Source organism: Aquila chrysaetos, chromosome 5 (genome assembly GCF_900496995.4).
Source record: "Aquila chrysaetos chrysaetos chromosome 5, bAquChr1.4, whole genome shotgun sequence".
Taxonomy (NCBI): Eukaryota; Metazoa; Chordata; class Aves; order Accipitriformes; family Accipitridae; genus Aquila; species Aquila chrysaetos.
In genome coordinates this window covers 66,132,919-66,146,429 of record NC_044008.1, presented here as the reverse complement: position 1 = coordinate 66,146,429, position 13,511 = coordinate 66,132,919, and the positions used below count along the sequence as shown (strand labels likewise).

Genomic DNA, 13,511 nt, shown 5'->3' with positions numbered 1-13,511 from the left:
ACACCATAAATGAATGGGAAGTCTTAGAAAATACTTCAAATTTGTCTAATAAAAAAAGTCTGGTAACATTTGCTTTTTCTCTTTCAGTAGCTCTGAAAAAAAAAAAAATCACTGTAATTTGCAGCAACTACTAAGCCATCATACTTTGTTTACCAGCAGCATCAGAATTTTCAATTTCACTAAGGTATTATGTTTGTAAAATGAAGGGTATAAAACTGCTGGGTTTTCATTTCTCCTCTGCTGCTTTTTCCTGTGCTGTGGGAGCAGTCATTGCAAGTGATGCAAAAGGTTAAATCCACCCACATCATAGAAACCAACTCATCCAGAGAGGTGGCAAAGGACCAACAGTTACACTGGAAGCCAGATGCAAGACCATTTCCTTCCTTGTTATACACCCCATGCATTGCAACCGCTCAGATTTCCGTTTGGGCCAGGGCTTGACTATCCCTCTGCTAACCACAAAGCACATGCCTGCTCCACCTCCTTTACATGTGATCATTCTAGTTCTCAAAATGCGAGCTGCATACACAAGCACTACTTCTAGAGGAACTAGCTGTGCTGATCATCCTTAAGATCATGTAACTGCAACAAATTAATAGACAAATATCTATTCTCTATGAAAAGGGACGCACTATTCACAGCTACAGTTGATCCAAGCTAACGCTCTGAAAAGCTCACTATTATTTTTTTATTTGCATAATGTCAGCTCAAGAACTTCTAATTACAGTCCATTTGGCCAAGGCTGTACAAACAGAATAAAAAACCCATGTCCCAGTTTGTCACACTTGCACTAAGAAAAAAAAAATTAAATTGAATTAATCATTAAATCTGGATCCTTGCACTCAAAAGCTGTTAGACTGGACCAGAATCTGTTTTATTACAACACAGAAAGAAAAAAAAGCCTCAAACATAACAGTATAACATATATTGTTAATACTTATGAGAGGATATGGTGGATGTAAATATTTTAAAATTCAGTTTCCTTAACTAGTCAAAAGATCAGAAAAGCAAGAACTACTGTAGAGACAAATGTCAAACATGGCAGGGTGAGGTCAGTATAAAAAAATACTAAGAAACAAAAACTTAACTGTGATAGATAAAACTGGCCTTCAGACCTACTATCTATTATGGGAAATGATGCTTTCCTACTCACACACTCAGCCACTCCAATTACTATGGAAATTGCTGAGCTCTCCTGAAAATCTGGCCCAGTACTTTTATCACTAAAAGCTGAGACCAAAAAAGGAAGTTATTATCCAGTAATAAATACAATGCACTTAACTTGTGCTCATAGACAATTTTTAAAACAGTGAAGAACTGTTCAGTGTCCAGTTGCAAGAGACAAAGAAATGTTTTTTCCTATATATACGGCTATAATAGGGAGCTGAATTGCAGTGAAAATATGTTTGAAATCAATAATTTTTATTACACTAAAAGCCACAGTAAAAATATTTCCATTTTTTGTGGAATCAGCGTTTTGATTTTCAAATTCAAAGAAAGAAAATTACAGGAAGTTAAGGGTGTATCTGCTCTGTGCTCTCACATATGGAAGACCAACTGAAAAATAAACATCACTAAATTAGTTGGAAACTTGTATTTGAAATAGGCTTTTTGTTTTGAAAGAAAAAAAAAGTTAGGGCTACTTCAGTATCTCACCTATCATTTTAAAATAAAAACCGGTTTTTGTCCCTCATCTGTCAGACAAAAGTAAAGTTTCCTTAAGCTACAAAAGGCAATGAGATAGAAGCCCAAAGTGAAGCTTAAAGGCTGTTTATTTATAAGCTAACACATCAACATGATAAATATGGAAGATCAAACATAAGTGGAGCATTCAGAAGCTAGAAGTTATTAGTTGGTTCCATCCATGTCCCTAACTGCTGTCCTATATTAATAACCAGATCCTGAATTTATTTTAAGTTCTTGCCCTATTTTTCAAAATAATTTTCAAAGTAATTTTCAGGAGTATTGAGGAGACAGAAATGTTAATAATAGTTTGGAAAACAAATTATGCATTTCTGAAAGTTTAATCCTTGATGGTTTTCCTTTACACTTGGCATTACCTGTCCATCTCTTACATCAAATGTTCTAAGAAAGATGGTTTTTAGGATGCAAACATGTTGTAATCCATATTGGTATGACTGATTACTTAAATTACAAGAAAAGATCATCAGCTGGAACAAATCATAGTTCAAATCAGAGATAAACTGTTTTCTATCTGCTTAATTTCAATGTCCATCAAAAGCGTATCATGCTTTTTCTGCCATACAGGTATCCATCATGCTGTAAGACTGTATTCATCAAGAACTTTTCGGAATAAAGCCAAATTTATTGTACTCCCAAGTTGCTTTTATACTATATTATAATGTTTCGGTTCTATTTAAATATTACCACTTATTATGAACCACATTCAAGCCTTGTTTAAGCATGAAATTATCAAACAAAATAGGAAAAGGAAAAATCCAAGTTATTTAACACTCTTTCCCCTATGGTATACCTTTAAATTCATGCAAAATTGCTAACACACAAAGCAAAATCTGCATACATTTCTGAAAGACTGCAAACCTGTTTCTAAGTTCAAAAATATTTGACCCTGAGATGCCTTTACATAAAGCCTCACTAGGAAGTTCTAATTGTGCTTTAAGTTCACAGATGTGGGTAAGCCACTTCTCATTAAACTTTCTAGAATTCCATGAACCCCTTTGACACCCATTTTCAAATGTAAATATAAACACTGACTAGCTTGTGAAACTTTGTTTCATTCTCCTCCAGAGGAGAACAAGGATCAACCACAAAAGGAAGCAGCCAATTGGTTTTGTCTTATATGGTATATGCTTAATCCCATACAAACTAGTAGAATCTACTGTAATTAACCAGTTTGTGACTTCGGTTCTTTCACTCAGTAGAAAAACATCAGGACTCTGCTATTAATGACACATTTTTAGATAACATTAGGTGAAAGAAGAAGAAACAGTGACAAAAAGTCCCAAGAAAGTGTTGAGTATCTTTTTATTGAAAGACAACAAATGCAAGTGATTCCCATTTTATTAATTCTTAAGAAAGTCTTACCCTCTGTCCAGTTTTTGCCTTTACTAATATAACCAGACAACAGGCATTGCATATATCCACTTTCAGATCGCCACCTCAATTACTATTTCAGTTCTGACACACTGACAACCAACCCTAGCGCTTACAAAAGGTGGAATTTTCTGGTCTGCAAGCAGACATACAGATGCCAGAGACATTCAATCTGTGGCCCACCTGGAAAGTTCATCCTACCTGCAATCTACTCTCCCCGCTTTTTACCAGTAACAAGTTGCCTATTGAGATACATGATGACAATGCAATATTGAGTGTATCGAATTTATGGAAAAAGGTCTGGCCATGTTATCAGGTCCTTCTTGCCTTCAGAACAGACTACATGCTCGACTCAACCAAAATGCTGGATCTATTTCCAAACTGAGTATCTGTAGTAAGTGCTTATTTGTAGCATGAACTTTTATCAAATATTAATTACAGGAAGACTTAGTAAGTAGAGAAGCACAGCTTTTAAACCTATCAGCTAAATTTAACAGGCACCTCTAACAGCACAGAGAAGTCTATGTTATGAAACTCTAACATGTTAATTATTGTTCTTCTATCAGGTGGTCCAGTGAGATTATTGGTAAGAACTACAAATCACCTGTGAGAACTTCCAGATTTATCCAGCACAAAGAGCTCTGAGATAATCCGCAAAGTACAGTATGTATCAGGAAGCAAGACAAACACATTACAGTGGACAACAAACATACAGAATCATCATGTTTTGTTCAGACTGTTATTTTTCTAAATTAGGACAGGCCAGTCTTATCAACCATAGAGCCCACTCCTTTTTGCAAGTCTCCTCACATGTCACTCTGAGCTTGCCGACTGCTTTCTAAGCGAACAACCATATGAAAGCAGAGAAGTCTCTTGTCTTTGGGGAGGAAAAAATGGTAGGTCAGACGGAATTATGCTTCAGGCTGAATATAATACTTCACAGGCTGTGGGACTAAACTAACCTAAAGTAGTGATTTAACAGATATGGATATGAACACAGCTGTTTTACTTACAGTCAGCAACAATCCTTAAAAACTACTTGTATAAATATTTGTGTAATTAATCGAACCTTAAAACCATTCAGACCTTTTTACTTATACAGCACAGTAAAACTTCCAGTGTACAAGAAGGGCTGCATGATCAAACTTCAATCACATTTCAAGCACAATTCAGACTCGGGTATTCTGTAGGATTAGTTTTAATCTACATTTTTTCCACTTCAACATCAAAACAGTCAGTTCTCTTAATTTGTTTGCTCATTTTCTTCCTGTACCTGCCACTGTGATCTGCACTTACTGAACAGTTAAAATTACCTTTTTTTTTTTTTTTTTTTACCCTTGGCCAGAAAGATACATATACATGTATACATACATGAAATACATGTACATGTATTTTAAGGCTTGTATTAGTACACCTATAAAAGTGAGTTTTAATCACTCATCATTTATACAGAAGATAACATTAAACAAGCAAATGTTAATCGTTTAAAAAGTAGTTTTCTCATTATTATGCTCTCTTTGTACTCTCTTACTCCTACCACACTGTCTAGGGTATATATTCTGAAATTTCACGCATACCATAAAGTATCTTTGGAATGTTACAGTATAATTGTTTAGAGAAACATTTAATGGATGAGTAAGCATCAAGAGGCCATGGCTAAGGGAAAAGAAAATTTAAAATGCTAGAAGCATTTTTTATTGAATGATCTTCTCAGCATGAGGACAGGGGACAGACATTTGATCCAAAAATCTGGTATTGACTCAAATGATATAAAACCAGCAGCCAGCATCTAGGCATAGGAAGCCATCCAACCCCCCAACAAAATACCTGCTACCATCCACCTCTTTCAAACTGGACTTCAGTTGCTGTCTAGTAAAGCAATCAAATGCTACAGGATATTATTTGATCAATAACATGAATATTATGATCAGGGATTACATGATCTTGGCAATTGGCTATTTTTTTTTTTTTAATTGGTTGCTTGGTTTCCCAATTTACAGCACAAATAATTTGCATGTGCATGATACAGAAATGCAACAGAAGTAACTGGAAAAAAAAAACTGGGCACTGAGTACAGAGACAGCTAAAAAAAGCTGAACATTCTTTCACTACAGGAAACTGCTGGAGACAATATGCTGTAAATTAAAGCCAATTTTCCTGAATTCCCTGAAGGAGTGCTCCTCCCAGAGATTCTACAAACCCATTAGCAAAGGCCCATCATTATAGTTTTCTTGGGGCTTATTTACTGAAGACAGTTTTAAAAAGCACACCCAAAATAAAATGTACAGTATACCAGGTGGAGAGGAGTGGGACAAATCAGGCCTAACCTTACATAATTGATTCATAACCTGATTATTAGAGCACAGCTGAGATGGTTTTTACTCCCAATTCCTCCTCCTCACCATACTTTTTTAAGTCAAGGAAAAGCAAAATAATTACCTCCCTACCTGAATTTCTGATCAGAAGAATGGATACTGAGGCAGGAGAGGTGGCATATGCTGACATGCACTACTCTGGAAATCAAGTAGCTCTTTTAGCACCACAGTTAGAAAAGCCAAGCTTCCTACAGATTTGTGTCACAGCTGAAGCTTGCCTAATGACTGGGCACCTAAAATATCTGTCCAAGTGGATTCTGTGGTGCTTAGCAACATATGAATCGCAGCTGGTGCAGTACAATCTCTCCTAGCTTCATACTTCCACAGAATTTTCAGAAATCTAGTGTCTTTGAGGAACTTCTATTTCTGCATTAAATTTGGTGGAGAACAGGTAACAAGTTAAAAAAATGAATTAGGAACACATAAATAGTGTGATTCTATAAATCCCATCTTGTTAAACTCATGGACAAGTAGCACAAGTTCTGCTATGCAGCCTTCTAGTTCCAAACCCAATATATTTCCCAGAATTCCTCATCTATTTGTAAAACATGTGAATCTAAATCATATGTAAAAATAATGGATTGTACATGCTGATTGATTAAAACTTTAAGAGATATTTGTAGGCACATAAGACTGCAAGGGTCACTGTATTTGCATCCTACCATCAGAAACGCTATATTAAATAATCTCTTCCAGAAGACACACACCCCCATCTTAAAATGAGTTTTCTTTTTGCATACCTCCCCCTTAAATAATTTCATATTTAGGACATTCCTTTTAATTTCCAGCTTAATTCATTAAAGACCCCATCCAGTGGCCACTTAGATGAAACACTTCAGATTGTGTAGGACAAGTTTTTACATCAAGATTTTCTTTCTCTTCTCTTCAACAACAGAGTGATCCGGATGTTGCTGTCAGATAAATTCACTGGTTTAAATCTATAATTTTTTTCTAATGCCATATGCAAAGGCAAATCCAAATATTCCATAGTAACTTTTTCTGTAACTAGTTTCGTTTGGTGAATTATAGGGAACCATAATACCGCTGCTGATTTTAAAACAAGGTCTATAGATTACTTCTTGTGTTACAATGACCATACCAGAGTCTGTAACTATGTCTTTGGGGGGTTAGGGTAATGGGGAACACAACACAGTTTACAATGAAGTCTAACAAACAAGGGGTATGTTGATCTTTTCAGCCACTTAAATCCAGGAAAATCAAAAGCAAATGTCTTCCTACCATAGCATCACAAAACCCAACCCCAAGTACTTGCATCTTAATGCCTGCTGAGATGTTTTCCGCTAACCATCCAGTAGATTTCTTATAATACTCAGTACACACATTCCTCCACAAGCTGGATTGATTTCTTCCACAGTTTAACTTGTTTTTGCCAAAGTCTCTTTTAGTTCAGCATTGGCTGCCTGCCTAACGTAACAACCTTTCTTCATGCCAAAACTGTCATCTTCAGTTGCACAAGACGCATCTTACTAACAAACATGTATTATGAGCCCAATGTTTAATGCTTCAAGAACTGCTATTTTAAAATGATCTCTAACAAAAACTTAAACAGATACAGAAGTGGTCAGTACCTAACTTTGGGGGGCAGGGGGGTGGGGATGGAAATCATTCTCAAGAAAGATTTTTTCTCCTTTTGTATTTAAATACACCTTTTAAAAAGAAAACCCTTAACCATTTATTAGAACATGAAAGCGTATGGATTTAACCACAGACAGCAGTGAGAAATGTAAGGCTCACTCAGAACCTGCAGTTGAAAGCTTCATTCTCACTCAGTGTGAAGTCATCATGACATAATGATTACATGCACCATAAATGTCTCTTACTGAAAAAATTATCAGATTCTTATATTTAAAGGCTAACTTAGTAAATTATCAAGTATTGCTAATGACTGAAAAAAAACCATCTAAATAAATCTCTTGCTCTATTTTTCTGCCATGACTTCAGTCACAGCTGAAACAATAATACCTGTGTAAGAAGCTGTTCTTCAGTCAGATTATTGATCCAACGAGTATACCTTTCAGTAGACTCCAGTGGCTCTCTTCTGACTTGGCAACCAATAATCTAAAGCAAAATGAGATAAATCACATAGTGTAAACTGCTGTACGCGCACATGGCAACAAAAGAAGGTCATAAAACAAGCATTCAAAACATGGGAACTCCAAGAATTAAGATTATCTATACAGCCCTTACTAGCCGCCTTCTGTGTTCATAGTATCATATCATATCGTATGTCACAGTTGCTCTGCTCAAATGTTAGTTACAAACTTTCAAAGGTCTCTAGAAAACCAACATTGAGAAGTGCCTTTCCAATAGCTTCTATCTTGGGAATATTTGAACCATTTTGGTTGAAATTTTCAAAGGAAAGTCATCCAAAGGCAGACATCTAGAATGCAAAATTTCAACCAAAATAGTTAAAAGTTTGGCAAATGAAAACTAGAACTTGGATAATATCATACAATCGTACCAACAATGCAATAACCTATAACACCACACATTACTTATTATTTATATAAAGTAAGGAAAAAAAAAAAAAAAATCTGTATTCTGAGTTGTGTCATTCACAGCAGAACAATGTAGACACCCATTTTGATTTGTTCACTGAAGTACTATATACCCATTCAAGCAACATTTTCTTTAATACTGTTCTGCAGCTGTACAGGTTAAATATGAATTTCAATATTCTGAACACCTATTGGCATAATAGCTTCCAATATGCATCAAACAGAATATTAGAGGGATTTCATATTATCTGTAACTGCACAGACATGCATTAATGCAATTTCATACAAACACTAAACTGTTTACTCTACAAATCTCTGGTTAGACAAGGAAGAAGCGAGGAGAACCCTAGGAGTGTGACTACACAGAACTCTGCTGTTTGCTACTCCCAATGGTTTGCAGTCTACCCTAAGCCTTCAGGGTACTACAGGACTTAATTGTATGTGCAGAGTAAGCTGAGACTATTTTATACCAACTACTGCACTCCTGTCGTACTGTTAACTGTCTATTTCTCTTCCAGATTTTGACGGGTACTTCCTGTTGAGGATGTGTTCATTCATTGAAAATTAATACCAAAGCATAGGTATTAGTGTTTCTGAACACTAATTTCAGATAATTAAGTTTTGTTCAAGAACAGTGTGGAAAACTCACTTGGTTTATTTTCTACCCTAAGCATTCATAAGGAATGTAAGTGTACATGCTGAGCACAGCAAGTTTAAATCTTTCAGGTATCTTTATCTACAGAGCTTTAAACCCCACACAGATGTAAGTAGTCAGGCTAGAATTCTGCACATGCAGTTATGAATACTTTTGATGTGGGAACAAAAACACCACGAAGAGATCTTGCTGGGGGACTGCTGGCAATGAAACATCACAATTTACAGTATGATTAAATACAATCAAAATAACAAACATGAAAAAAAAAGAAAACATGATTTGCTTATCCCATAGGAATAAAACAGAATGTCTCTGAACTATGAAATTTTTCCTCAATGACAGTTATGAATTACTATGTACAACTTCAATTCTTACCCTAAATTTCTCCTGAATTACAGCTAAATGATACTAAGACATTTTCAGAAGGCTAACCCAAAATTCTTTTAAACTGAATATCAATTAGAAGAGTTCATAGATATGTTTTTAAAGGGGACACTCCACAGATATAAAAAAAAAAAAACTTCACAGAAGTTGCAGCAGATGTACATATATTCTGTTCCGTGAAGATGATTTTTATTCAAGAATATAACTATATACAGAACTCTTGACAGTATTCATTAACCAAGACCTCATTAACCTTCTCTTGCATATCCTAGGTTTTTACAACTTACAAAGATACTTTACAAAACTATGCATAAAAGTCAGAATAGAAAAATTACAAAGCACTTTATTCTCAAAAAGTATTGTATAACAATACAATAGGGAAACTTAGTTTCTTTATTCAAATAGTCACAGCGTAAGCTAAACGAATACAGAATCACAAACAGCTTTCATGAAGTAAGAGATAAAAAGGAGAATCTCAAATTTGTTTTTCTAAAAACCTGGTCTTCAGTTAGAGCCAAGTAGTAAGTGCAGTCATCTCTTTCTATGCAACCTGAAATTTAAATGAGAAGCAGAGGACAGTTTCATATTCTTGCATTAATTTCTGTCCAGTCTGACCATTTTCATAAATGCTGTCAATAGTTTAAAGCAATCTGGAAAAAAAAAAGTTGAATCCAGGTGCTCAGCTGAAGGACTGTAATTCCCTAAAGTCCAAAAAACAATCGGTTCAAATCTCAACTCCTTATGCTTCCAGAGAAAATTTAATAGGTTTGATCAATTATCTGTACATACACTCAAGGAGAGATGAAGGCAGACAGAATAACTGCTATTAAATTGGATCCTGACGGCTCTTTTCTGTATCATATATTACTTTTTGTAATTTCTAGAATTTGACTTAAATTCTTCGCCAAAATTTCCTCCTCTTTCCATACAGCCATATAGATAATTCCATTGCACTCTCCGATTTAGTTCTCTGAATTTTAGCTTGTAACAATGATTCTGTACTTCCTTTATGTAGGTCTTCAAACACTTCGAGCATTTTGGAATTGAAAACACCATAATCAGGAAAAAAAGACTCGTCAAACAAAAAAGTTATTTAGGAATTACTGTTATTGCAGTGATGTATCCAAAGCAGAAAAAAAAATAGGTTACATTGAATTTTGTCAAAATTCGGGGCAGAATCCTTGGAAGTATAACTTTCCAAACTCCTTCCTCAACTGACATGCCTAACAGCAAGACAGAGTGAGAGGATAACAATCTAGAGCCTTATATACAAACACACTAATCAAATAAAAACCTATGTTTTTAAAAAAAAAAATTTTTTTTACACAGCAATTTTGTTTTCTACAGCAAAGCTCAACCTAATGTTTAGAACAATAGTAAAACCAGTATAAGGTTATCAATTTAGAAAAATATATAAAGAAATACAGCAGAAAGTAATAGGATTGGCCTCTGACTTTTAAGTGTCAGATGTTAGAGTAACTCAATGTTTCAAGAATCAAATTACAATTTTTACCTAGCCTTATGAAAACTTAGAATAATCATTACGGCAACCCTTCTATTGTTGCGACTCAAAGTCCCTTTAGCAGCACACTCAACACCTAAAGGTTCATGGCATTGAGTCTAAATGTAGTTTTACTAGAATTGATGGCAAAGGGTTTGAACATCAAGCTACCTCCAGAGCAATGGATTTCACTTCCATGACTAAACAGGACACAGTTAATGACTCTTGGTCCTTGAATTTTCAAAATAAGACTCCAAAAACCTCCATTCTGCAATCACTAACAAAGTGTTATGATGACCTACTCTAATGTCAATGAACACGAAAAAGGAAAAACACTAATACCAATGCTGAGAATTAATGTGAGGAAGAAAAGCTGCTTGCCGGAAAAAATGAAGACAATGCAAAATGTAACTTAGAAAAACAAAATCTTCTGACTCCAGATACTAAAGTCCTCATTTCTCTAAATGATACTTAGTATATCATACCTTCTTCCCCATATCTTTGGCTTTTCTTACTCTTTTCTATTTTGAGCTCTAGCAGACAGGCATTATTGATGAATGAAATGGCTCCAATGAAGTTAATATAAAGATGAGGTTAAGATTTCACTCTAATTTCTTCTTCCTTACACACTGAATAGGATCATTATCTAGACAATAAAATATCATAATACATACTTAGCAATCCTATACTTGTTTCATATATGGAATTAAAGGAAGACAGAGAGGAAAAGAGGGACTAATATAATTAAAACTTTTCTAAAATGTCTTCCATAGTAGTGGTTTTAAGTTTGCTTTTTCTTAAAATTACCTAAACGTGCTATCTACACACACAACTAAAGTATTTATTTCCAGAAGGCTTTCTAATTATTCCTAAAATCTATTCTTTCACAAGCAAATTGAATTGCTGTCTTCACTCCTCATCCAAAAAAACAAACCCACAGCAACAACCTGACAATTCCTTTCTTCAAAAGCAAAGGAACAAAAAAAGCCATAGTCGGTATTCTTAGTGGCCTTTTGTAAGATTTCCATGGATGTACCAAACACATCAGCACGGCACATAAAAGCAAGGATCTCCCTCCTGCAGAAGACGGTATTGTAAAACATCATTTAACTACTGTCTTTAGTTGCAATGATATCATAGCAAAATACACTTAACCATATAAATGCATGTTATTGAGAACAGCTGCATTTTGATCTTGCAACACAGCAGGAAAATAACTACAAATGCATAACAAAGTTAACATTTTGTAAGAAGTGAAATGTTCACACTTCCCTCTACCCTAACATAACAGTGAAATGTTTTGCACAGCACAGACTTCCTGCTTCCTTTTTACTTTCAGAACCAATACCACTCAAGACTGCTTTTAGCATCATCTTAAGAGATATGTTTTACAAACAAATCTTAAAATTGTCACTATGCAATCAAATTTATTTCTAGATCCTCAGCCAAAAAAATTCCACACCTTTCTGCTCTTTAGCTGTACCATTCATCTCCCAACAGGACTCTGACTCATGACTAGGATTCTTGACTTATGTGGTTGCAAGATAAACATCACCAACATAGACAAACTCAACCTGAGCCTTTGATATAGCTTCTGTAAAGCATAGCTTATTTAACCAGCTTCTTTCACCCAATCAAACTCAGAATTATTTAGAGTACAAACAGCTTCCTCTAGTTCCCCTGTGGAAGGTGTGGCATCAGAAGCAACTGCACACTGTTTCCCATTTCTTCCATGTCTCAGAGCTTTCATATTCACTTAACGGAATATTTCCTTATAGCTTTTAGATTGAAGTGAAAGGTTTTTCACTGTTGCTTCTTTCATAAGTTTTAAAATACTTTGATAAAAATCTTTCTAGCCTATTTTACACCCATTCAGACTTCCAGAAAGTACAAGAACATCTCCATATCAGAAATATTCTTCTCAGTATTTTGAGTATCTGTTTCTATGCAAAAATGGAGTTCATCCAGGTTTCAACTTTTTGATCTAATTAGGCAAGTTTATTTTTATTATTACAAATGCTAACTGTATACTGGCATATACATGTACCTAGATTAAACTATGTAATATATACAAATGCAATATGCTTCACATTCCAACTGCAAACTTGCTGTAATGCAGTATTAATATTACCTGTATAGGAAGCAGTAACACGAACCATAAACAAAATGTTTTTCTGGCTCATAGCAAACGACTATGGCAGTTCATGGAAGAGCAAAACTCTAACCAGAAGAGAAAATCATGACAACCCTTTCTGCTAGATCATCAGATGAGGTAATTCACTTTCTAGACAGACAGTTACTTTTTTTATGTATTAAATGTAACATAGCTTATTTAGCTATTTACTTAATTGCAGTCAGCGTTGGCCTCTCTGGAAAGAAATACAAAATAATTTATAATTTATGGCAGCAAGAGACAGTGATTGGTAAGAATATTAAGAGCATAAAATAGCGGTCCAGTTTTATCTTAACTACCAACATATACATACACTGAAAAGCCATACAAGTAACCTTTAAAAATATAAATGGCTTAAAATGAGCTTTGTGGGAATAAGTGGCCAAATATAAGCATCTAGCTTATGGCCCTGTGGTCCTGCCTAGCCTCCAACTACCATTTCCCAGAAGGACCAGGCCTCTGGTATCTGCTGGTCCTGTCTAGATAGTGTCAGACAGCCTAAGGTGTCAAAATAGCATTACATGTCTATGTTTAGCCACCTGAATCTCTCTTCTCTAATAACTCCACCACTTCACATAATTAGGAGTGGAGTTAATGAATCATATCTAAATAAGATTATCAGAACTAAAGTCATGGATATGTACTTTCTGTCACTACATCTAAAATATTTTCAGGAGTTAAAGCATTATAAAAGTAATACAATATAACTATGATAGAATTAGAACAGTACAAATAACAATATCAAACTAGAATAATGGGGCTCTCCACGAAACAGAGGCTCTAAATTGGTCACAGTACACTGGGTTATCTTACGAGCACATTCAATGAC

The 13,511-nt window shown here is 34.9% G+C and overlaps 1 protein-coding gene across 8 annotated transcripts in view; it reads right to left on the bottom strand.

Moving 5' to 3' along the window:
* B3GNTL1 (UDP-GlcNAc:betaGal beta-1,3-N-acetylglucosaminyltransferase like 1) overlaps positions 1–13,511 on the bottom strand; it is a 133,439-nt gene that overhangs the window by 85,807 nt on the left and 34,121 nt on the right. For 6 of the 8 annotated variants that reach the window (XM_030013164.2, XM_030013160.2, XM_030013162.2 and 3 more), the window contains one exon: positions 7,434–7,529. The exons of 1 other annotated variant lie outside the window; for it this stretch is intronic. In XM_030013164.2, coding sequence (XP_029869024.1) covers positions 7,434–7,529 — 96 coding nt within the window. Of the gene's footprint in view, positions 1–5,522; positions 5,544–7,433; positions 7,530–13,511 lie in introns of those variants that run through there. One more of the 8 variants, XM_030013170.2, reaches the window with a different exon arrangement.